The 23,701-nt window shown below is 52.1% G+C and overlaps 1 protein-coding gene across 1 annotated transcript in view; it reads left to right on the top strand.

Moving 5' to 3' along the window:
- PAX2 (paired box 2) overlaps positions 1–23,701 on the top strand; it is a 78,603-nt gene that overhangs the window by 40,197 nt on the left and 14,705 nt on the right. Inside the window, 2 exon segments of the mRNA XM_044240319.1 lie at positions 17,370–17,545; positions 19,943–20,069. Of these exon segments, the coding sequence (XP_044096254.1) occupies positions 17,370–17,545; positions 19,943–20,069 (303 nt within the window).

Raw genomic sequence — 23,701 nt, forward strand, 5'->3', positions numbered from 1 at the left:
CCCAGCCCCCCTCACCCCCCAGGGAAGAGGAGAGGCTGCCTGGCCCTGGGACTTCCCCTGTGCCTCCTGGAGGAGGCCGGTGGGGGACGGCCGCAGGTGGGCTCTGCTTGGGAGGCTGGCGTGAGGCAGGAGCCAGATCCTGACTTCCTCCGGCCTTTTGGTCCAGATGCCAAGGACGGCCAGAAGCAGAGAGCAGTCGGGGCGCAGCTGGCGTGGGCAGAACCTAGGGAAGTTTTGCGGAGCATAGGCCCTGTTAGTGGGACAGGGTTCTCGGCCGAGGGAGCTGGGAGGGGCTACCAAGGAGTGTCCAGGAGACACCGTGTCGCAGAATCCTTAACCGACCCAGCACCTGGGCGCAGCCATGTCTGCATACCCCTTCCTCCTTCCACACCTACGTCCCCAGCCCTCGGCTTCCCTTCTCGAAGAATACCACCCCCTGCCCCACCAACCCAGGAGCACGGAGCCCAGAGCCCGGGGTGGTGTGCTCTCAGAACCCTGGTGTCAGCTTCCATCCTGGGCAGGAAATCACAGAACCACTGTGAGAGCTTTCGCTCTCCTCCACACCCTGGCCAGGCACTGTAAGAAAACATTTTGCTGGCAGAGGGAAGCCGAACAGAGTTGGAGTTTCTCTAAGGAGAGGTCCTCTGCGGATTATGGCTGGAAGGATATGATTTCACATCCCCATACGACCTCGCCCAGGTCATAGACTCCGCCCCTCATGAGGCAGATCCTGTGAAAGTCCAGAAACCAATCTACATGAAGGCAGTCATCTGTCTGGGCAAGTGTCCGAGTTTAACTGTATCCACAAAGCTCAACCTATGTTCCTTTTCCAACAAATCGTCAAAACCTGGCTAATGTCCACTCCAGTCCGAGAAAGAGTTAAGACACTGAAGAAAAAGAGAAATCCTCTTATGAGCACACACTTGTTGTTATGACTCTATCTTCCCAGTAACCTGGGAGATCAGACCGTTGGTACCCGAGAGTTTCTCTGAGATGGATCACCTATTTTAGCCCCCTTTTCTGGGTAATGTCGGCCATGAGCCTGTTGAACACTGATCATATTGTTACCCAGAAGTAGGGGTAGGTTATGTCGATATTTTATTTGGCGTCTGTGCACCTGTGGACTTGCTTTTGTCTGTGAGGAAGGACCAGGGTTTGGCCATGGCTCTGTGTACTCGGCCAGGATGTGTGGATTCGTACGGAAATCTCTGCGTTCACCCCAGAGACCGGCAGCCAGATCACTAAGCGGTGTAGTTCCGCAGCCAGTTCATGCCTCTGTGAAGAGTTGTATTTGCTTGTTTGAGGAAGACCATTGAGATCTGGCACAACAGAGACTTTTCTTCATAAGGAGCTGGGACAGACAGATCGCCCCTGCGCCCAGGAGAGAATGGACAGATCTGCCGTGGAGGGCTTCCCTGTGTCCCTCTACCATTGGAAACCGGGATGGGGGTAGCGTCGTACCCCTACTTTCCCGGCCAAGGCCTCAGGTCCTCCTGCCGCCCCCTATGCGTGTGTGTGCATACACACCCATCTTGTCAGAATGTGTCTTCACCGCCTATCTTCCCCGCAGCAACCCCCTTCCAGCCCTGAAGGTAGGCATCAGTCTCCTTCCTCCACTGGCAAGGGCACCAGGCGAGAAATCCGCTGCCTCAGCTCTGCCCTTCTCCCCCAAGTGCAGGCTCTGGATGTGGGAGGGAGGAGCCGGGCCCTGCTGACCCTGGGCTCCCCTCCCCAGGCACCTCCTCCTCCTGGGCAGGCCAAGGGGCAGCTGCAAAGGGCAGGGGCAAGGGGGACACTTCAGGAAAAGGGCTTAGAAGGCAGGCAGGCCAGACAGCTGCCTGCCGGAGGAGTGGGTCTGAGCCTGCTGACTGCCCACGGAGGAGCCCTGAGCTCAGAGTCTTCCCTGCCTGCCTTCCCCGAGGACCACGGTGGCCCATGCCCGCGGGGACTCTCCGGGACCCTCCCCATCCTGCCCTGGGTGGGGGCGCAAAGGCAAGGAGGGTGGGGGAGGGCTGGGCCTGGCTCTGGGGCTGGGAGACAGATCACGAGCCTCTAGCTGAGTTGCAGGAGAGCCAGTAATTCAAACCATCCTGACCCTTCGGTGAACCTGAACCTGCTGACCTTGACAACGCCAGACAAGGGAGGCCTCACAAACCTCAACCTGCACGAAGGCCTCGCCTTCGCTCCCTCCCTTCCTTGGAGCCCCAGGGCCCAGCCTCCAGGTGGCTCCTCATTTGGCTGTCCCCACCATTTGGCTGTCCCCACCACACATCAGTATCCCTCCCTCCCCGAAGGACCCCCCCTCCCCGCCTGCCTCAGAAGGCTCTCTGTGCAGGGCTCCACTGGAGACCCTCCTCGAACCTCACAGGGGGGCCCCCCACCGCCAAGCCAAGGGGTTCTCCTTTAAACACGGCTTTCACACCCTGCGCATTCTCCTCCTGCCTGAGCCTTGATCTTTTTCAGAAGTACTGACTATAGTATGCGTGTGTGTGTGTGTGTGCACGTGCGCACGCAGGTGTGCGCGTGTGGGGTCTGGGTGCACACAAGGGCAGGTATAAAATGTGATCGAGACAGAGCAGGCAGAGGAGGGAAGAAAAGCCCAAGGAAAGCAGCCCCAGGAACCTGCATTAAGGTAAATGCAGTTTATGAAGTTTATGTTTCCCTCCTAGGGAGAGCTGGATTCCATTCAACAGCCTCTCAGAGGCTGGCAAACAGCTCCTGAAGCAGAAAGTGCGGGCAGGAGCTCAGGCAAGCCAGTGACAGAGGGAGGGATGCATAGACTCTCTGTCTCTCTGTCTCTCTGTCTCTCTCTCTCTCTCTCTTGTCCACGGGCTCACACAGATCTCCCTAGCCTCCAGCCTACTGCAAAGTCTGGATGGAGGGGTACAGATGGTGTGTTTGGTAGGAGTGACTCTAAGAGCTTCACTTTCCTTCCCTCTCACCTGCCCAGCAACCCCCCCCCCCACCATCTTCCTCTCCTTTGGTGGTATGGCCCACCCAGACACACAACCAGTGAGCACCCCCTCCCCGGGCAGACTGGTGGCATGGCAAGCGGGACCGAGGGCCGCGTGGACCCCTGGGACAGCCGGCCTGTAAAAGCTACTCTGTGTGAGGGGCAGTGGGGACAGTCTCAGGCAGATCGTCGTGAGGCATAAGTGGTAAAAGGCACCAGAATGTGGTCTCCCAGGAAGCTAGCTTTTTTCTGACACTGGGATTCCTTTTCTCTGGTATCTTGGTCTAGGCCAGCTGGGGACCTTGTAGCTCCTAAAGACAGCTGTTGGAGTCTCTTAAGGAGAAACAGAGACAGTGTATTTTTTTCCTGGGACTTCAAAGGAAATGAATGATTGGCAAGATTAAGGATAAGGGCTCTCAGAGGGACTTATGAGCAAGGTGGCCTATCTGCTCTTCTGGGGGTTTCTTGGTGTGCACAAGCACATGGGTTCACGTGTGCATATACTAATCATGTAAATGGGCTGGAGTCCTTGACTTTGGAGGAAAGGAGAGTGTGTAGTAAAGGCCTTCACTCCGACCCTTGGGGTTGACAATCCCTTGCTTCGGTGACAGGCCTTAGCTGGGGGTGGGACACGGGGAGGGGAAGTCTGTCTCCTGCCTCTCCCCAGGAACTTGGTGTCCCTGTTCAAGTTCCAGCAGGAGCTGGGACAGAGGAGGATAGCAGAGGTAGAGTCATCCAAAGGTGGACCGTGGAGGGAAAAAGAGTTGAAAGGAAAGCGAAGGATGGGCAGAAATTGCTGATTATGGAGAATGCTCTGGAAGCCAGGAGATGCCAGGCATGGAGGGAGGCAGAAACTGGCCAAGGATGGCTTTCGCCCTTTCTCTCCCCTTCTCTCTCCTCTCCCCTCCCTCCTCCCCTCCCTCCCTCTCCTCATCCCACCCCTCTTCCAGCCACACATCTTTATTGGTTCCGGTAATAGCGTTGATTTGCATGTCAGGCAAAGCCTTGCTACACACACAGAAAGAAAACCCCAGCCGTGGAGGCTGGCAGTGTCAGCTCTCGCTGTTGTTCGACAGTGTAAAATTAAATTAATAAAGCCCCCAACACAGGAAAACATAACAGGAAATTAATGGCCTTTACTGTCGCTCTGATGCAGTCATTTGCAACCCTGCTTTCCGCACCAAAGACTTCATAAATGCAAGCAGTTTCTCTAAACAAGCATACTTAGGGCGGCCTGCTATGTAATTTTTCGCCTTGCTTGTGTCCTTTGAGCTAACAAAGCCCCCTTCCCTCCTGGCTCCACAGAGGTTTCTAACTGGTCCTGGCCCCAGCTGGAACCCAGCACCAGGTAGGAGGCCCCAGCCCTGTCCTAAGAGCCCACATAGGGCTGGAGGAGGACTCATCCCCACACAGACAGACAGACGCTGGACCAGCCCTCCTTCCCCACTGACGGCCAGGGAGCCTGGAGCCCTAGCCTCTGCCAGCCGGCCAGCAGGAAGGCACAGCGCCCGCTCTCAAGCAGAGAAGTTGATCACTCTGGGGAATTCACCCAGACCCACCCAGGACTCACCCTTCCCCTTTCTCTGTACAGTTCAGTTCTCTCTCCACTGCCTGTTCACTCCCCTCCTGTCATTGCCTCTGGTCACCCCTTCCCTCCAGCTTCACCTCTGCCTGCTCCCCCTCCCACTTCCTAGATGGGTCACAGGCACTCACGCTGGCTGTGTGTCAGCCGTGGGGGCTCTTGCCCTTCTTTGCTACAGGTACCTGGGGATTTGGGGACGAGTGGGGACTAGCTTATTCAGAAGGGGGAGGTCACTGTACTGGTATAATTCTCTGGATGTCTAGGTCTCCCCTCTGCTGTTTGGTGAGGAACTGTGAGGGTCGTGCCTCTGTCCTCAGGCAGATTTCCTATAAGCTGTTTCAGGCAGCTGACAGTCTGCGGTTTTCCTTTGGTGTGTAAATAGTGGAATGTTGAGAAAACCTACATCTCTGGCGAGCTTTGTATCAGTGTGGGTTCAAGTGCCCACTGTGTTGGGATGTATGAGAGGAAAAAATAACCAGGAGGACATGAGTCTCCAGGAATTTATAATCTACTGGGGGAGGCAAGGCTATCACACATCAGACAATAAGCTATTAATTAAATGCTGAACCATGTAGCCAAGCATTCACTAGGCATCCAGGGAAGGGGCTAGAACAAGCGGGATTTGGGACTTGAGCCCCAGAGTACCTAAGATGCGGAGAGACTGTCTCCAGAGACCCCTCCCAGGTGAAGGGAGATCAGTGGCAGGGCTGAGGATGGTGACAAGTATCAGATTCATAAAGGTCATCTGGTCTTATCCACCACTCCTATAGAACTCTCCCTTCCCACAGTTCTGGCTGATAGACCACAGCCCCTGCCTGCACATAGGACATACATGGACAGTTGTCGTTGTTAACAGCACTGCCTTGATTCTGAGTCAGGGTAGTGTTGAGGGAAAAACCTTGGAAGCCAAATGTCTGGCTGTGGGATCCATCTGCTCTCCTTACTGGTTGTGGGACCTTCAGCTATTTACATGATGTCTTTGAATCTCAGGTTCCTCCTCTTTAAAATAGAGACAACAATATTCACCACTTAGAGTGATGGTAAAGATCTCCCTTTGATGCCCTTTCTTCTCTCCCTCCCTTCTTCCCTTCTTTCCATCTGTCCCACCTGGTTTGCTGAGCCCCCGGGTGAATTTTAATTTCTCACATGATGTGGTCCCTGCACTGGAGGAAAGTTTCCCACCATCCTGGTTGCCCATATCTGAATTCACTCTTGACAGTTAAAGTCTCTCCTACGTGCCCACTGAACCCGAGAGGCTGTCTAGCCAATGCCAAGAATGGTAGAACCATGGTCACTCTCCATCTAGAGATTCTGCCTCCATAACGTAGCCCAAGATTACATTCGATTTTTTTTAGCAGCCCTGTCAGACTCAAGATCATATCGAGTTCGTGGTCAACGAAAACCTTGAGATCTTTTTCACATCAATTGCTATCAAGCCAGGTCTACCCCATTCTGCACTTGGATAATTGATTTTTTTTTTAACCTAACCATAGGGCATTCCATTTATCCCTGTTGAATTTCATCTTGTTGGTTTGGGCTCTTAATTCCATCTGATTAAGATCATAAGGGTGTCTTCTGTAGCATCATCCTAATCGGTTTTTGTCTCTTTTTTTATAAGAATTATTTGCCTTAGGGCACCTGTGTGGCTCAGTCGGTTAGGTTAAGCGTCTGCTTTCAGCTCAGGTCATGATCTCAGGGTCCTGGGATTGAATCCTGCATCCGTCTCTCTAGCGGCAAGTCTGCTTCTCCCTCTCCCTCTCCCTCTGTGCTCTCTCTCAAATAAATTTTAAAAATTTAAAAAAAAAAAAGATATGTCTTTACAGTAAAGGAGAGACAGTGGCCCACCAGTGGAAGCTTCCCTCCTGGTTGCAGTAAATGAATGCCTTGGGTACTACTAAGCCCAGCAGCCATCAAGCATTTCACTTTTCTTCATCCTGCCCATAAAATTAGGAAGGGGATTCTCTGTGAAATGTTAACATTCACCACATCCACAGCATTTTCTCAATCAATTAAAAATACAACTGAAGTTGATGAGCAGATCGAGTGCCTGCTATGTATAAAACATGGCGGGACTGGTTTACAAAAGTAAATAGAACGCAGTTCTTGACTTTGAGAAGCTTCTAATCTAGTAGGGAGGAAAACATGCGCATCATTATACAAGCGGAATGCGATAGATGCTATGATCAAGGTATAAAGTGCTATGATGAGTGTTTAAAAAAGAGAGAAAGCACACACAGTTGTTTCCAATTAGGGCAGTTAAAAGAGGTTTTAGTGGGGTTAGCATCTGATCTAAGCATTGATAGCTAATGAATGTGCCACAACTTCTTCTTGGTGGGTGCAGGCAGGTTCCGGGGTAGCCCCATGTTTTTTCCCAGGGCCCACACATTAACTGTATAACAATGTCTTCTAAAAGATTTCCCGACCCTAGCATTAAATTTATTAGAGCATTATTTGCATGAACCACCCCCCCCCTTTGCAGGGAAGATGGCATTGGGCTTTGTCACTGCCTCACGCTTTCATTGTGACTTCTCAAGGATTACCAGCAAAAAATTTAGGATCCTATCCACTTTCTCCTGGAGGGTGCCGGTAGATGAATTATCTGAGCCCAGGGAAAGTTAAGTACATTGAAATAGAGAAGAGTTACCTGCCTGACCCCCTGCTGATATGGGCAACGCATGCTGGTCCCATTTTGAAGATTCTTTGCTTTGGTGGAGAAGAAGGCAAGCAGAGGGAGGGAGGGTCAAGAGGTTCTGCCTTCTCCCCGCTTTTTTCTTTCTTACTCCCCTTGCCAAGTACTGAACCTAAGCCTGCCTTCCTTTTTGTTCTTTCTTCAGACATAGCTACGAAAGCCCTTTTCTGTTGTCTCAGCTTGTTCTGACCTTTTGTCTTCCTGACAGGTTCACGATTCCATCCTTGGTTATGGTCCCCTCCTTCCATCTGTTGTGTCCTTTTTAAAAGGGAAAAAAATAACTTTTGTCTGATTAGAAGTGTCATACATGCTCACTGGAAGGTATTTGAAAGATACAGTAAATTTTTTTAAAAACCACCCATAATCTCATCACTGAGAGATAACTACTGTTAGGATTTGGTATAGTCTTTATGGTCTTTTTTTTCCTTCCGTGCATATATAATTTTTTATCAAAATTGGAATGATACTGTATATACAGCTTGTGTCTTGCTATTTTCACTTAATATTATATAGGACCATTTTCACATATCATTAAATATTCTTTGAAAACATGATTTTTTAATGGCTGCATAATCTTCCACTGTTCAGTGTACATGTCCTTTTAAAATCTAGGCTCATCATATTTTAAAGCTTATCCGTGTGCAGCAGCAATGATTTTTCCTTAAATGTCCTTCTCTTTCAACCCTTCCCCCGCTCCAGTCTCTTTACTTTGTCAGGTTGATTATTTGAGCTTGTAGAGGTGGAATTTCATTTTTAGAGCACCCTGTCCTTACGGAATTATACTCCCTTGTAGAATCTCTCGCCGTGGAATCACACGACCGTTCCTGCCTTCCCTGTGTAGCAGTTTGCTTTCCTTAAGTTGGATTCTGTCCAATGCCTCCTTTGCTGGCTACTGTCAACTCTAGACATGCTTGCTTTCTCCGCAGATCCCCATCACTTCCCTTTTATCGTTTTTTTTTTTTTTAAGATTTTATTTATTTATTTGACAGAGATCACAAGCAGGCAGAGAGGCAGGCTGGGGGTGGGGATGGGGGAGGTGGGAGGGAGAGCAGACTCCTGGCTGAGCAGAGAGCTGGATGCAGGGCTCCATCCAAGGAGCCTGAGATCATGACTTGAGCCGAAGGAAGAGGCTTTAACCCACTGAGCCACCCAGGTGCCCTGCCTTTTATTGGTTTTTGTCTCTTGGTCAGAATTAAGCAGCTTGGAATAGTGAAAAGGGCATTGGGCATTGAGAACCTCGGTTCCCATCTTAAAGATCACCAGCTGTGTGACGTGGGAAAATTACTCAACCTTTCTGAGCTTTTTTTTTTTTTTTTGGTCTCTAAGAGGGAATCCGATTAAATGATCATCTCCATGATAATTTGCAGCTGTAAAATGCAGTGACACTGAATCCAGAGTAGCAACTCACTTCGTTGTTTCTTTTTTCTTCTAAAAGGTAAACTGTCAAGCAAAGCAAGTTAAGAGGTTATCTACCTTTGCTTTGGAATTCTGTTAGATGAACCAGCCAATATTCCTTTTTTTTTTTTTAATCACTTCTGGCCCTATGCTAGGTTTACGAAGATGAAAAAGATGAGTCCCTGCCTTCGAAATTTTTCCACAGTTTAGTGGAAAAAACAAACATTAAAAAAAGAACGATGAGGGGTGCCTGGGTTAGTGCCCAGTGGGTTAAAGCCTCTGCCTTCCGCTCAGGTCATGATCTCAGGGCCTTGGGATCAAGACCCCGCATCAGGCTCTCTGCTCAGCAGGGAACCTGCTTCCCTTCCTCTCTCCCTGCCTGCCTCTCTGCTTACTTGTGATCTCTGTCTGTCAAATAAATAAATAAAATCTTTTTAAAAATAAATGATGATACATATAGATTCTAAATTTGGCTCTGGCACTTACAGGCTATAGTAGGTAATTTGGGGTATGTTACTTAACTTTTCCATCCCTTGGTTTCTCTGGGTTACGAACTTAAGCTGCCACCAGCATATTGCCTGTGTTTCTTCTGTCTCTTGCATCACTTGTTAGCTGTGTAAACTTAGGAAAGTTCTGGAACCTCTGCATATCATTTCCTCACCTACGAAATGGAGATAATAATAGAAGCTTCCTGCTTAAGTTCTGGTGAAAATTAAATGAGTTAACATATGTACAATTCTTAGATGAGTGCCTAATATATAGTAAGCACTTAATGTTAGCCGCTGTTATTGTAAGGATTAAGTCAGTGTCTATATGTTACACATAGTGTCTGCTACTGTAATAGGAACTGGATCGATTTCAGTTATTATTATTATTTCTACAATAGAGGTTTGGATAGATGGCAATTGGAACACAGAGAAAGAAGAAATTAATACTGCAGAGGGAGGAGCTAGCCATCCACTGGTGTAACTTTGAGGAAACTCAATCCAGAAAAGCTCATGGGACTTGGCCAAGGCCATGTAGCACGTGAGCAACAAAACCAGGATTTCAACTCAGATGTCACTCCTAGTCCAGTGTCCTGTTAGGATCACCAGTGTAGTTTAGTGTCCCTAGAGGCACATGGGTGTCAATGGACACAGCAAGGCTGAGGTCAGGCAGGCCAGGCACCACGCCCACTTTTCCCCATACCATGAACTCACTGAGTATCTGGAAGCTGAGCTTGGTCAAGGAGAGGAGGTGGTCTGGCAGGGCTAGAAGGCCAGGCAGAACCTAGTCTTGCTCAGAGCCTAAGCTTTGGGCCATGTTTCGAAGGGCTTTTTCATGCCCTGTCCTCGGCCACAGCAGATTCACAGGTTGTCCAGTTTAAGGATGGGAGGCACGGGGGAATGTCATCCAATCTCCTTGGACAAACTGTGTTCCCACCCACACACTCTCCAGCCTGGGCCTTGCAGCCCTTCCCAGCATAGGGCAGTAGGGTTTTCTTCCTCACTCCTTTTCCTGTCTATTTCTCCTTTTCCCCAAGCTTCCCCTCTTCCTTTCTTCCTCTGTTCCTCCCTCCCCTCCCCTCTCCTCCCATTCTGTCCTCCCTCCCTCTCACTCCTTCCCTTCCTTTTCCCCATCCAGACCCCTCCTTGTGGCCCTGAATCCCTGCTCTTGATCCCCTGAGGAAAGCAAAGTAGGGGAGGGGGTGTCTGGAACCCCGCCCGCACCCCATCAGCTGGGAGGCCGGCGCTGCGTGGGGGTGGGGCCCGGCTGCACCAGGCGGGCTGCCCTGAATGACAAGCGGGGATATTGATCGCATTCTGAACTCAGCCCAGCCGATAGAAGGTAATTAATGACTCCATTTGCCTCAGTACGGAGGAGAACAATTGAGTTTGAAACTGCAACAACTGGCAGCTGGGGGTGAACCCCTCAGAGGGGGAAGGTAGTGTTAGACAAGGGGGGGGGCGGAGCTGACACCACCGGTCAGAATGGTGGGGAGCAGACGTTAGCTCGGAGCCCCCCACCCCAAACACAGAGAGCCCAGGCCCCTCCAGCGCCCCTGCCCCCTGGGGGCTGAAGCCCCTCCTGCAATGATCCTACTTCCTCTGTCCCTTTTCTCTTTTCTTCCTGTCTCACTTCTTGGGGTCATTTTTCTGTCTTCCGATGAAGTAAGACTGATATCCCCCCAGATTGCTTCCCCTCTGCTGTGTGATCTTGCGCTTTTTTTTTTTTTACCCTCCCTCGGCTTGTTCCCTGGTTTGTAAAACTGAACTAATGGTATCTCGTTGACAAGTGTTGTGTGAGAACTGGAGATGCTACGTGTGAAGCTTCTGAAGCCTGCCTGGGACACAGTGTCCATACATGCTAATGACAATGATGGTGATGACCTTTGACATAAAAGGCAAATTTGGTGGCGAATTTGGAGAGGGCTTCAGAGTCAGACATCCTGAGTTCAAATCCAGCCTCTGCTGCTTAGTCCTTGGCTGTTGTTGAACAAATAATTTTCCTGCTCATCTGAAAAACAAGAAGTGCCTCATAAAGTCAAGCAGATTTAATGAGTATATGTAAAGCTCTAATGTCAGTTTCCCCAGAGGTAGATGTGTGTATTGGGCAGCATACTTCTTCCCTGTACTTGACAAAGATCCCTCTCAAATGCCTAATTCTTACTTCTTGGGATTTGTGGGGGAGGTAACCCTTATTCATCCCACCTTGATTTTGTAGACTTTGATGAGCCTGGGTGTTTTCTGACCAAGGAAATGGCATTATTTCATTCTGTCTCTAATCATCCCCCACCCACTTTTTGGTCAGTGCTCTAGACTTTCTCCTGTCCTTCGCAGTGACTACTTTGAGAATTCAGGTAGAAAGTCATCACACAAGGAGGACGGAACACCTTTGTGCCTAGCCCTCACCTTTAGGATGTGGTAGTCAGTGGCTTCTCTCCTGCCCAAGTTGCTGGGCTCTCTCTGGACAGCACAATTCATGACTGGCTTGGCCTGGAGTCAGAGAAGGTAGAGAACGTAGAAGGTAGGGCTCTGCTCCCAGGAAGCCCAGAAGAGATGGGGAGTGACAAGGCTAAGTGAGTGAGATCAGATCCTTTCGCTGGGGGAGTAAATGACATTTTTATTGATGATTCTAGAAGTGGTGCATGCTTATTGTACAATATTCCATATTGGACAATATGGAAAAACTTAGGTGAGAAGAAATGATCCAGATTTGCTCATGATCCGAAGGTAACCATTGTTAACCATGTTCACAAAGCGGCTCTACTTCTAGTCAAGATGATCTTTGGTTGTGCACCTGTCTTTGTCCCTATGGAGACCGGGGCACCGCTGCTGGAGCCCCCGCTCTGGACACGGGCTGGGTGGGCTCCTGCTGCCATTGTAGCTCTGTCCTCAGCTGTCCAGGGAGCACCTCCCAGGCGCCAGGCTCTCTGGTGGATATGCCCTTGAGCTAGCCTCCCACTAATCTCTACTTTGTTTGCTCTGAGCTCGTTTCCTCACCAGTAAATAGGGAATCATAATCCCTACCTACCTTGGAGCGTGGTTAGGAAGCCCAGATAACCTAAGATCTGTGAAGGCGTTCTGTTAACTGCTCAGCAAATAGGGAGCAGTCAGAGGCAAAGACTATATGAGCCTTTGTTCTCCCGAAAGAAAAATATTCATCCAAGTTTTAGCTCACGGTTTAATTTAATAAATTTATTTATATCCTGCCTTATTCCAAAAAGGACTTGCCGTAGCTCACTGTCCTTGAGAGTGCTTTTGCTGTAGTGGACAAAACACCCGGAATGGGGTCCAGTCCTGAGAGCCCTAGCGCCGGGCTGTATGACCTCGGGATGGTCACCTCCCCCTGCTCGCTGCTCACTCCTGCTAGTTTTTCTCACTGTAAAACGAGAGATTTGGACCAAGTCTCCCCTAGTCATTTTCAAACAGTCTGTGCTCAGTCAGCAGAGGGCCACAGGCTGTGTCTTCAGTGTAGGGAGTGTGCAAGGCAGAGAAGTAGGGAGGCTAGGAGGGAGACCGTACCCCAGATGGAGTCAAGTGGTCCCCATCTGAGCCCCTGGGGTTAGAACCTGGGCAGCAGAGTGAAATGGTGTAGTGGGTAGGCTCTGGGTCAAGCAGACCTGAAGTCAAATCCTGACTGTCACTAACCAGCTGCCTGCCCTTGGCTAAGCCATGTAACGTCTTTTTGCCTCAGTTTCCCTCCCTTTCACATAGGTATCACAGTCCTGACCTCACAGGGTTGTGGGGAGGATTCAATGGCATGTAATAAGCTAAGTACTGTGAGCTGCTCATGGACGGTGGCTGGGTGGGGGACAGAAGGAGGACAGGGCTGAATCCCCCACACGCAGGGACTAATTAGCACACGGTCCCTTCCTTGCTCCAGCAGCGTGCGGGGTGAGGTCTCACTAAACCTACAGCAACCACATTTTCCAACCTTCGTCTAAAATAGGGCCTGGCAGTGGGAAAGAGAATTAAAAATCAGAATTGTTCCACAAAGCCCAGGACGTGAGGCCACCATACTCCAGCCCTGTTCTTGGAATCCTGACAGGGGGTTGGCTTATCTCATCAAGATAAAGGCCGAGGGCCTCCTCCCATCAGTTAGGAAAGGCCTTCTCTGGAACCAGCTTCCACCGTGGGCCAATAGACACATCTTATCCTACCCCCCCCCCCCGCCCCCGCTGTCTGTGACAGGGCCTTGGTGTGGGGAGTCCAATTCAGAGGTTGTCTCTGGTCCCTGTTCCCAAGCAACCTCTGCTGCCTTCCTAGGACGGTGGTTCTGCAGCTCCCAGGTCAAGTGCTGCTCTTAACTGGGAAGACAGCATTCTCTGTCCTTTGGGCAAAGGTACCATAGGTGGGCAGGGTGGTGTTGGTGAGAGGGCCACTGTTAGAAGCTCACCAGCAGTAGGGGTGAGTGAAGAAGGGTCATAAGCCCACCCAGGGCCCTGCTGTGGATCTTCCCACATCCTCTAATTGGTAGGGACCTGATAGTCGACTGGGTATTCTGGGGTGCCAAGCCAGTCAGGTGGCCAGTCCAGAGACCTTGGGCCAGGGGCCTGGGTCAGCCATTCATTCAGTCACTCATCAATCGCCTCCTCTCTGCCCATGTCCGTGCCCAGCGCTAGAGCCGCAGAGATGAATTCAGTCATGGTCTCTGCCCACGGGGAACTCATGGCCTGGCTCTCTGGATTGGGAATCTTTTTGGAGAAGGATGTTCTCTAATTACTCATGCATTTCCTTTCCTGCTCACTCTGAAACCTAGATCAAGATGTGCTTCTGCCTCCTCCTCTGTCTTGGCTGGCTCCGCCAGCAAGCCTTGACTCCCCGGGGCCTATAATGTCCCATTGTGGTTCCATCCCTTTCCTTGTGTCACTTCTCAGAGTCTCCCCTTGGGCAGTCCCACCCAGAGGGCTCTCTCACCATCATCTTCAGGAGGTCTCTGCCCATGGGCAGCGCTGAGCACCACTTCGTCTTCTCTTCCTTTTCTAGTCTTTTCTTCCATGTTCTCTTTTTGTGTCTGCTCTTCTTTCTCTCTTCTCTTCTGTTTTTCCCCTTCTTCAGCCTACCCTCCCCCACCCCCATTCAGGCCCTTCTATAGCTGGACACCCAGGTTCCCCGTTCAAGTGACTTCTCCCCAGCCAGCACTTCCCCGGGCTTCTGGGGCAAGGAGCGTCTTCCCTTCTTCCTCTGCCCGTTCTCTGCCTCTGCCTTTCCTCCTTTCCTGGACTTCTGCTTCTTGAACCTCTGATCCTAGACTTCTCCCAACCACCTCTCCTTACTCCCTTCCCACACTCTCCCCTTGTCTTCATCCTTTCCGTCCTTCTCCAGCTGAAGGAAGGGTGCCACCCCTCCTCTGAAGAGAGCCTGCGAGAGCTTCCTGTCCCCACCCTCCATGGCTCTACTGCCCATGCCCTGTCTCTGCACCCCCAACCCCCACTCCCTCCAGAAGTTTCTTTGTGCTCCTTCATCATTCATCATTACCACTGCCTTTCCTGCCTCCTCATTGCCGCCTTCTTCCTCTGGGAGTTTCCTCAAGCCTCCTGTAGACTCTCTTGGGGTTCTCTGCAGGCTCTCATCACACCACCTTGCTTTCCTGATCCTCCAGCACCTTCTTTCTCTCCCTCACCCCTGCACCCTTCCTCCTCCTCCTCTCCTTCCCTTTGCCCACCTCCCGCTGCCTCCCCTTCCAGTAGCAGGCTTCCCTTCGCCTTTCCTTCCTCCCTCCCCCTTCCACTGCTGCCTCTGTAACCTGTCTTATCACCAGGGCCTGAGTATACAAAAAAATAAATAAATAAAAAGGTCAGTGAGTGGAGGGAGCAGCAATAACCCCTAAAACAGTACTATCAGTGGAACATGATTGATCAATTGAATTCCATAGCGGCTGAAAAATGTGGGATTAAGTAGTGTATTATACGCACAATGAGTTGAGGCATGATGTTCATTTCAAGTTCATTTCGCCGGCCTCTGCCACCAGATCAGGCAATCAATAGGGGCAGCAGATATCATATATCACCTCTCTGCGGGCTGGGGAGAGAGCACCATAATCTCTCGCAAATTTAGAGTGACAGATTTGTCAAGATCTGAAGGGCCCCTGAATAAATGAAGGAAAAGAGACTCCTCCAGCCAGTGACCTGAGGACAAAGCTTCAGTTCAGCCCCCATACACACACACACACACACACACACACACACACGGTGGAGTCAAGCCACACACAGGCTCAGACACAAATCCACGCAGGGGCACGCTGTGAGCTTTCCCACACGTATGCACACACCCGGGCACTGAACACGGGAGCACCTGCTCACAGACAAATGCACACCTTCCTTGCCGGGACCCATTTGGCGACACCGCAATAACCGCACACAAAGACACCGCCACCTCGCTCGGCCCGACAGCAGGGATTCCCAAAGAGGTTAGGAGGATTCCAGTGGGAGATGATTAGACGCAATGAACACGCAAAGAGCTACAGTGGTGGAATCAGGAGGAACATACTTGAAAGAAAAGCAGGCACAGAAGAAACACGGGGCACCTGAGCTCACACTCCCCGTGTGGTGACACATGCATGTGTGCACACACACACGCGTGCACATGCGTGCTTAGAGAACAGCTCTTGTTCTGTCACTTACACAAACACCCACACATATCTGTCTGGATGTTTACATGTGTACAAATGCGTATACACAGAGAATATCCACATGCAAGGAAAAACTAAGTGTGCCGCACCCTAACTTATATAAGAGAGACTCATGCAGTGTCTAAGACAAAATCGTTCCAGAGGCTTGCACAGTAAAAAATACAACAACCAAGTTTTGTGTCCATAGGAATGCAGGGAACATGGAAACCCCATGGAGGCTGGCCCTGTGTCTGTCTCTCTACCTCAGCCTTGATCCTGCCCTTCATTTCTCTCTCTTTCACATGCGCGTGCACACACACACACTTTCTTTGCTTTCCAACCTCCAGAGGAATAGAGTTCAGGGAAGGGAAGATAGCGGGTCCCATTTGGAAAGCAGACCCCATGCTCCTTCGGGGAGGCCGGAAGAGAGGATGGCTGCAGGTTGAGGTTAATCAATATGTAATATTTTCTATGGTCTCCCGAATGATACTGTACGGTGTTACTGTATATAATGCAATATTGATTATATCATATCGTATAATCACCTATAAACTGATATATATAATAGTCCCAGAGGAACACCCTGAGGCCTCCAGCATGCACTGGCCCCAGGCCCAAGGCTCCTCTGTGGGTCTTGGGCTGAAGGAAGCCAAGGAGTGGCCACACTGGGGCTGGCGAGGACCCAACCTCGGGTTGGGGAGTTGCCACGTAGATGTTCACAGGGAGAGCCAGTGAGGAGACTCTTAGCTCACTGCGTGCTCTGGAAACTAAAAGACGGGATGCAGGGGTGCAGGGATGGGGGGAAGGGTAGCAGAAAGTCTGGGTAGAGCGGGACCTGGACAGAACTGGCCTGTGGCCCCAGGGAGCAGGCACAAGTGTGGCACTTCCATGGCTTTTCCTTCACAGGGTGTGTCTCGGCTCTCTGTGACAACCACACGAGGAGCCAGGCACCCATGGGGCTGGCCCCTGACAGAGGCTTGGCTGGAGTCCAGGTCGGAGACAGAGGCTGAGGAGGGCAGTCTGGGCATAGGAGCACACTCTGGGCACAAAGACACTGTCTTTAGTCTCTGCCCAAGGCGGGGTCTCGCTCCTCACATATCACCTGCTGTCCTCCTGCTCTGGTCTCTGTCCTGGCCCCACGAGAGCAGAATCCTTCAGCTTGACTTTCAGAGTCCCTCCTCCCTCGGTGGTGAAGTTAATTACTTCACCCAGTCTCCATGTTACACTCAGCCTCGGAGATTTGATGATTTTCCACCCTTGGAGTCAGTAGAACTGAAATTCATCTCAGAGCCGAGTTCAATTCTCCACAGGCTCGGTAATGCTGGTCTGAGACACCCAGCTCCTCCCCCAGGCTGACCCAGGCCTGGGGACAGAAGGGGTTCTCGGAGACATTCCCTCAGGAGACCCCCTGGCTATAGCTCTGCCCAGTCCTTCCCACACCCCCGGCTGCCCACACTGGGACAACTTGCCTTTCTTTTCCCAGGTCCTTCAGAGGCTCTGGCTTCCCCAGCCAGATTTTGGAGGCATGGTCAGGCCTGGGTCAGCTGCTCTACCTAGAAGCTGGGGGTGGGGGGTCCCAGCAGGGCTAGAAAGGCCCCTTGACCTACTATGCCTGTGCCAGCCTGCGCTGATGCCACCAGTGTCCGTGTGTCCTCCAGATGTGTCCGAGGGCTCGGTCCCCAATGGAGACTCCCAGAGTGGCGTGGACAGTTTGCGGAAGCACTTGCGAGCGGACACCTTCACCCAGCAGCAGCTGGAAGCTTTGGATCGGGTCTTTGAGCGTCCTTCCTACCCCGACGTCTTCCAGGCATCAGAGCACATCAAATCAGAACAGGTGAGGAAGGAGCTTTTTTTTTTTTTTTCTTTTTAAATATTTTATTTATTTATTTGACAGTAAGAGAGAGCACAAGTAGAGAGAAACAGGTTCCCCATTGAGCAGGGAGCCCAATATGGGGCTCTATCCCAGGACCTCGGGATTGTGACCTGAACTGAAGGCAGCCGCTTAATGAATGAGACACCCAGGTACCCCAGGAAGGAGCTTTCTGCTGCAGACGTGGACAGGGACAGGGCGGGACAAGGCCTCTGAAAAACGTGTGTACCCAGCATCACCCATGTGACATACAGGTACACCACGTGCATGCCAAGTAGACACACTCACACACCGAGATGCTATGGTAGTGTTCAGAAAAACCATTATGGTATATGGCAGTTAGAAATGATGAGTTCTGGGTGATTGGTCTTGAGTAAGCCTTGTTCCCTTTCAGAGCCTCAGTTTCCCCATCTGTAGAATGGAGGACTTGGGTAAGGTCTAATAGGTCGCTTCTGACCCTGCCCTTCCACGCATGTGGCATAGAAGACCCAGGACACGTCCTTGTCCTCTTGCCATGTCCCTTGCCTAAATGCCTCAACGGTCTTACAGAAAGTTTGGGTGAGACCAGGGTGGTCTTCTCGCCCTCGGGGCCTGCCTCCTGTTCCCAAGTCCAGCTGTCCAGTGTGACCCAAGCTCGGCTGATGGCCTACCCCTCCGCCCTGATACTTCGTCCAGACGCAGCACAGCCCTGCGCACCACACAGCCCACAACATACCCGCACAATACACAACATAGACACATCTCCTAACTCCTTACGTTTACCCTTGTGCACATGTTTACACACGACCACAGGCACCTGCTCCCTCCCCCCACTTACAGCTCATACTCCTGCTAGCACACACACCCCTACCCCATCTGCCAGAAGGGGGACTCTCTCCCAGACCACAGCTCGGCACACCCCCAGCACCTGCCTCCACCCACACATCCAGAGGGGCCCCAGTGCACACACTCCCATTCCTCCCACACCTAAGGCCCTGGCCAGGCTCACAGCCACCGCACAACCCCGTCCGCTGGGCTTGCACGCGCACATACACGCTCGCGAGCTCTCACACCTGCGCAGCCCTGCAGGCTCCACACGGCGTGGTTCCGCTCTAGGACGCCAGAGGCTCCCAGCTACTCGCCTCTCTCTCCGCCCGTCCTTTTATCCCATAAGCTGTTTGTCTTCATAAAACAAAAATCAAAAGTCTTTTTAAGGTGCCCTGAGCCATAAACCAACAAAGGAGGAGCCGGCCGAGGCGGGCGGCTCGGTGCACCCTCCACGAGTCCCTGGCTGTATTACAATGAATAACCTTTATTTACTTTCATTAGACTATTAAACACCAGCACAGTCATTTTTCCCCCTGAAACTCGGAGCAGGGCCCATAAAGCAAATCCGAAGCCTAATTGAGTTCATTTTAATTTCTCTCCGATCACAGCGAATTACTCTGGTGATAAATCAGGGGGCAGCTTCACCCCCAGTAGAAGGCCTAATTTGCAGCTAATTACAAAACTGATTTCTACAGGAAGATCAATACGAGAAGGAATTGGAAATGACGAGGCAATCCCGGCCAGCCAGGGAGGGGAGGGGGCCCTCTGGGGGGGCCAGGAAGCGGAAGGGAAAAAAACGGACCCGAAAGAGCAGAAAATCAGTTTTAATTTAACGTAATATTAATCAGAGCAACTTTTCCTGCTTTGTGCAAGCTCCTGGTCGGCCCGGCTCCGGGGTCTGGCTGAGCGGTGACGGCAATAAAAAGGCAATTACCCGAGTGTTTCGGGCAGGACACCCTTTCAGAGGCAATGACTGGCCCCCTCCCACCCTTCTGTTAGCCATGTGGACTCTCCCCCTCCCCAATTTCATACCCCAGTGCACAGGCAGAGAGCGAGGGGCCCGTGGGGCTGTCTTTGTTTGTTTTTTAAAAAGGGGGCGCCAGCACCCGATCAGCCAGCCCAGCAGTGCCAGGCCCAAGGCCCCCCTAGGCCCTTCCCCCAGCTCCTGTCTCGGTGAGCCCATCAGGGTCCGCCCCTCCTCCCCACGACTCCAGGGGGACCTGAGAACACCCCTTGCTTCTCAGTGGGGGGGCCCCAACTGCTACACTCCGCCCTTGGGGCTTTGTCGGCAGGAGAGGCTGCAGCAGTTCAGAGAGGGCTGGGATCACCACCACTAACTATCCTCTAGCTACCTCCAGTTGGGTCTCCCCCACCCACACAAAACTCTCCATCATCTGCTGAGCCCACCCCTCCCTTGCTCCCCTCCCTCTGCCTGACCATCTCCTTCCGCCCCATCTGGGAAGGCTCCCTGTCCCTCCCCCCCATCTGCACACGGAGCCCTCTCTCCGTGTGTGCACATCAGTAGAGAGCTGTCGCTTTTCTCTCTTCTCCCAGGGGAACGAGTACTCCCTCCCAGCCCTGACCCCCGGGCTTGATGAAGTCAAGTCGAGTCTATCTGCATCCGCCAACCCCGAGCTGGGCAGCAACGTGTCAGGCACGCAGACATACCCTGTTGTGACCGGTAAGGAGGCTTCCACGAGGTGGGCGGAGGCACTGATTTCAGTAAGGGCACCTCAGCCCATGCCATCTGGGGCCCAGTGGGACAAGGGGGCCCCCGTCATGATATCTGCAGAGAGCGCGAGCCTCCGAAAACAGATGTGTGCAGATGTGAGGAGAAGAGATTGTGGTCAAGGTCTCTGTGCTTCCGCCTGGAAAGGTCGAAGCTAGGAGGAGCTGTTGCTGGTTCCTTCTGCCCATCCTCTTGCCTCTCTCTGCCTTTTCTCTTGCCACCCCCAAGGTGCCTGGAATTAGAGGCCTCTTGCTAGGATGTGCACAGAAGAGGGCAGAGGGTAAATAATTTAGGCCAGACAGGGGGGAGGAGGGCGGTGTCCAGCCTCCCTACTGCCATGCCTCCGAGGCTCCTCGGGGGTCCACCTTCCTCTCCCTCTGGGCAGCCTGGGGAACTGCGGTTTGGGGCTTCAGGGCAGGGCCTCCACCCCCGTGGTTACAGAAAAGCACAATTATTCCAGTCGCACTCCCGCTTCCCAGAGAAATCACTGAGACTGAGGCTTGATTTCAAGGCCAGGCAGGGTCAGGCCTGTCCCACAGTCAAGTGCAGGGGAGAGGACATCTAATCCCGCTGCTCCCGTGGATTGGGAGCAGCAGAGGCGGCTGGAGGGGAAGCAGGCTGAGGTGTGGTGCAGCGAAGGACCCAGCCAAGGAAGCTCTAAGCCTCAGAGCTGCAGGCTAAGGAAGGCGCCTGGCACTGCAGAAGGGTTTCCGGGCCAGGAAAGTGCCCAAGTGGGAGAAACACACATTGAGGTGTTATTAAAATTCACCTAATTATTCTGGAGACACTAAAGCCAATGTGCCGTTTGTTCCTTGGGAGACAGAATGATTGAGAAGGGTCTCGGTGGGGATTGGGAGACACTGAGGCGTTACCTGCCGAGCGAGGCGTGTGGAGGCGGCCCGGGGACCCAGCGGCGGGCCTGTAGGCAGCCAGCGTCACAGCCGGTGGCAAAAGGCAGGAAACAAGGCCCTGGTGCTGGTGTGGAGCTGGTCTGAGTGGGGCTCAGGTCTGAGCGGGGCTCAGGTCTGAGCTGGGCTGTGAGTGGCCATCCAGCTTCCACCTGCGGGCTTAGGAGGGCCTTGTCCTTAACCTTCCCAGGCTGTCCTCAAGGCGTGTCCTGGTACAGCTGTTTCTGGCCCAGACAGGGTTGAGCTCTTCAGCTAGGTGATCAGAGATGGAGTTCTGGAAGTATCAGAGACCCGGACGTTGCTTTTGGGAGTGGCGACCTTGGCTGGGTCAGGGCATAGCCTATTACCAACTGGCCCTCGATATGCTCCTTGGCCAACGTGGAAGCTCTCTGACTTGCTGGGTGTTCTGACCCAAGGCAGAGAGATGGTGCAGGCCAGGCCAACTTTCTGATCTGCTGAGAGTTTCAGTGGCCACTTCCTGAAGGTGGCCCAGCCCAGGCCGGGGACAAAAGAGAGCTCAGGAGACTTTCCCCTCACATCCCAGCTGTGCTTCTCTGTGCCTGGGACCACACGGTCCAGAAGGCAGGGGCTCCCCAGGGTGGAGAGATGGATCTTCGGGTAGGGTTCCTGCTGCAGGAGAACTCGGGCTGGTACAGAAAAGTGCCTCCACCTTGAGCCTCCCCCGCCCGCCTCCCCCCCATGGCCCTGGAACGGTCCCAGCTCAGCCTGGGAACATCTCCGGCTGATCCATCTGGATCCAAGTGTGAGAAAAGTTCATTTCAGACCCAGCTTGACATTCCCAGGTGGCAAGTTAGCACTAACATCTCAATCTGTATGCGACATTTCAATCAAGCGAGGAGTAACAAAAGCAGAACCATTAACATTCGGAGCTGTTCACCAGTGGTAATGACGGGAAACTCGCTCAGAAACTGGAAATTACCAAAAACAGAGAAGTGTGTGGAGAGGTGGGGGAGGGGAGGTGGGAGGAGGTGGGGGCAGGGAATGATTTTTCTACACTTAGGCCAAGATCCAATGTTTGGATTAATGGTGCCATTACCAAAGAGAGGGCTGCCGATTATGCTCATTCTTAAAATGTTTTTGCTGGCAATTAAACGGCTGCAGTTATTGATCTTTGTTGATTTTATGTCCTCCTAATTTGCATAATCTATTAAAGATGAATGATTCATGATGTGTTTATTATGGGGACAAACAGAATTTGCAGGAGGTACTGTCAAGGTGAGAAACGGGGCAGTGCCCAGAGACTTGATGGGCCACCTCGGGAGTGGGTCCAGCATGGTGCCCTTCGGGCCAGGACTTTATGGGTAGCAGTAAGCAGTGATGCAAGGACAGCAGACACAAGAGACTTGGACTTGGGCTAGGTTCTTCTAGAAAGATCTTGGCATCTGTGAAAACTTCAAGCACAGCTGGCATATGGGAGAGGCTTTGGGAATATTTGTAGACGTTCCTTTGAAGATTCTTAAAAAGCATATTTTGTTGGAAAATATGAAGGACTTTAGTCAAGAAAGAAAAGAGGAGGCTCTTTCTGGGCAGGTGAGTGCTAACCGTGAGGGAGCAGGGAGGTCGTCTGTATCCACAGCCTGGCTTGGATGTGCTAAGGTGTTCCAGGCCCCCTCGTCATCCCCTGTGTTTCGGGCACCCAGCTCATCTTCCTCCCTGGGGACAGGCAGCTGAGGCTGTAAACCTTCAGGGATGAGTCCTGGGGAAACTGGCCCAGCAATGCCCTAGCCCAACCTGGAGAGCCGACCTTATTGATATTCCTGCCACCTCCTGGCACCAGAGGCTGATTTCAAACTTCACCAGCCACTTGATACAGCTGTTCCACAAGGTCAGGACTGAGAGGAGAGAGGAGCCCGGGCTATTGTGTGGAGGGGAGAGAGGGGCCCAGTGGGCCAGGACACAGCTAATCACATTGCAAGCAAGGCTGGCTGCCAGTGTCTGGGGCTTGGCCTGATAGTCTCCCCTCCCCACCTTCCATTTTGGAACCAAGGAGAGAGACGGATTTTTCTGGGTGGTGTTTGCAAGTTCTGCCGAGATTTTAATTTCACTGCATCACAACTCAGCAAGCTGCCAAGTCAAGCTGGTTATTTAAATTTATCACCCACTTTCCCTTCCGCCGCTGGGCTGCTTGAGCTCAGCGGCATCTCTTCTCTCCAGCCCACTGCTCTAGGCTGCTGGTCTGGAACGGAGCCGAGTCTCTCCAAAGTGATAAGGAAAAAGGGACCAGCTAGAGGAAAGAGTGAGTTGGGGGTACTCTGGCCCCAGGCTGCCTCAGTTTGGCTGGTGGTGGCTGGTACCTTCTTCTATCAACTTCTTACCCTTCTAGAGGACCCCACGGGGGCTGTCATCAATCCCTCAGTAGTCCCAGGGACCTCTGGACCAGGACTTCAGTGAGGACTCTTGCTCCAACTGGGTGCTGGTGACTTCAAGTCTCCCATCACTGGGAGAAAAGAGTTCTTCATCCCCATGAACTTCACCTTGGCCTCTCGCTTCCTGTGTCTGTCCAGGTCTTCAGCCATAGAGCAAAATGAAGGGACACAGGCAGCTGTGTTGATCTGGGAGAAGATGAGTACTAGTTTCAGGATGCCCCAAGTCCCTTGGAGAGGCTCCTGAGCATTTAGAGGGTCCCTTGTCCTGGTGGAAGTCCACAGTGAAGAG

This window comes from Neovison vison, chromosome 2 (genome assembly GCF_020171115.1).
Source record: "Neovison vison isolate M4711 chromosome 2, ASM_NN_V1, whole genome shotgun sequence".
NCBI lineage: Eukaryota > Metazoa > Chordata > Mammalia > Carnivora > Mustelidae > Neogale > Neogale vison.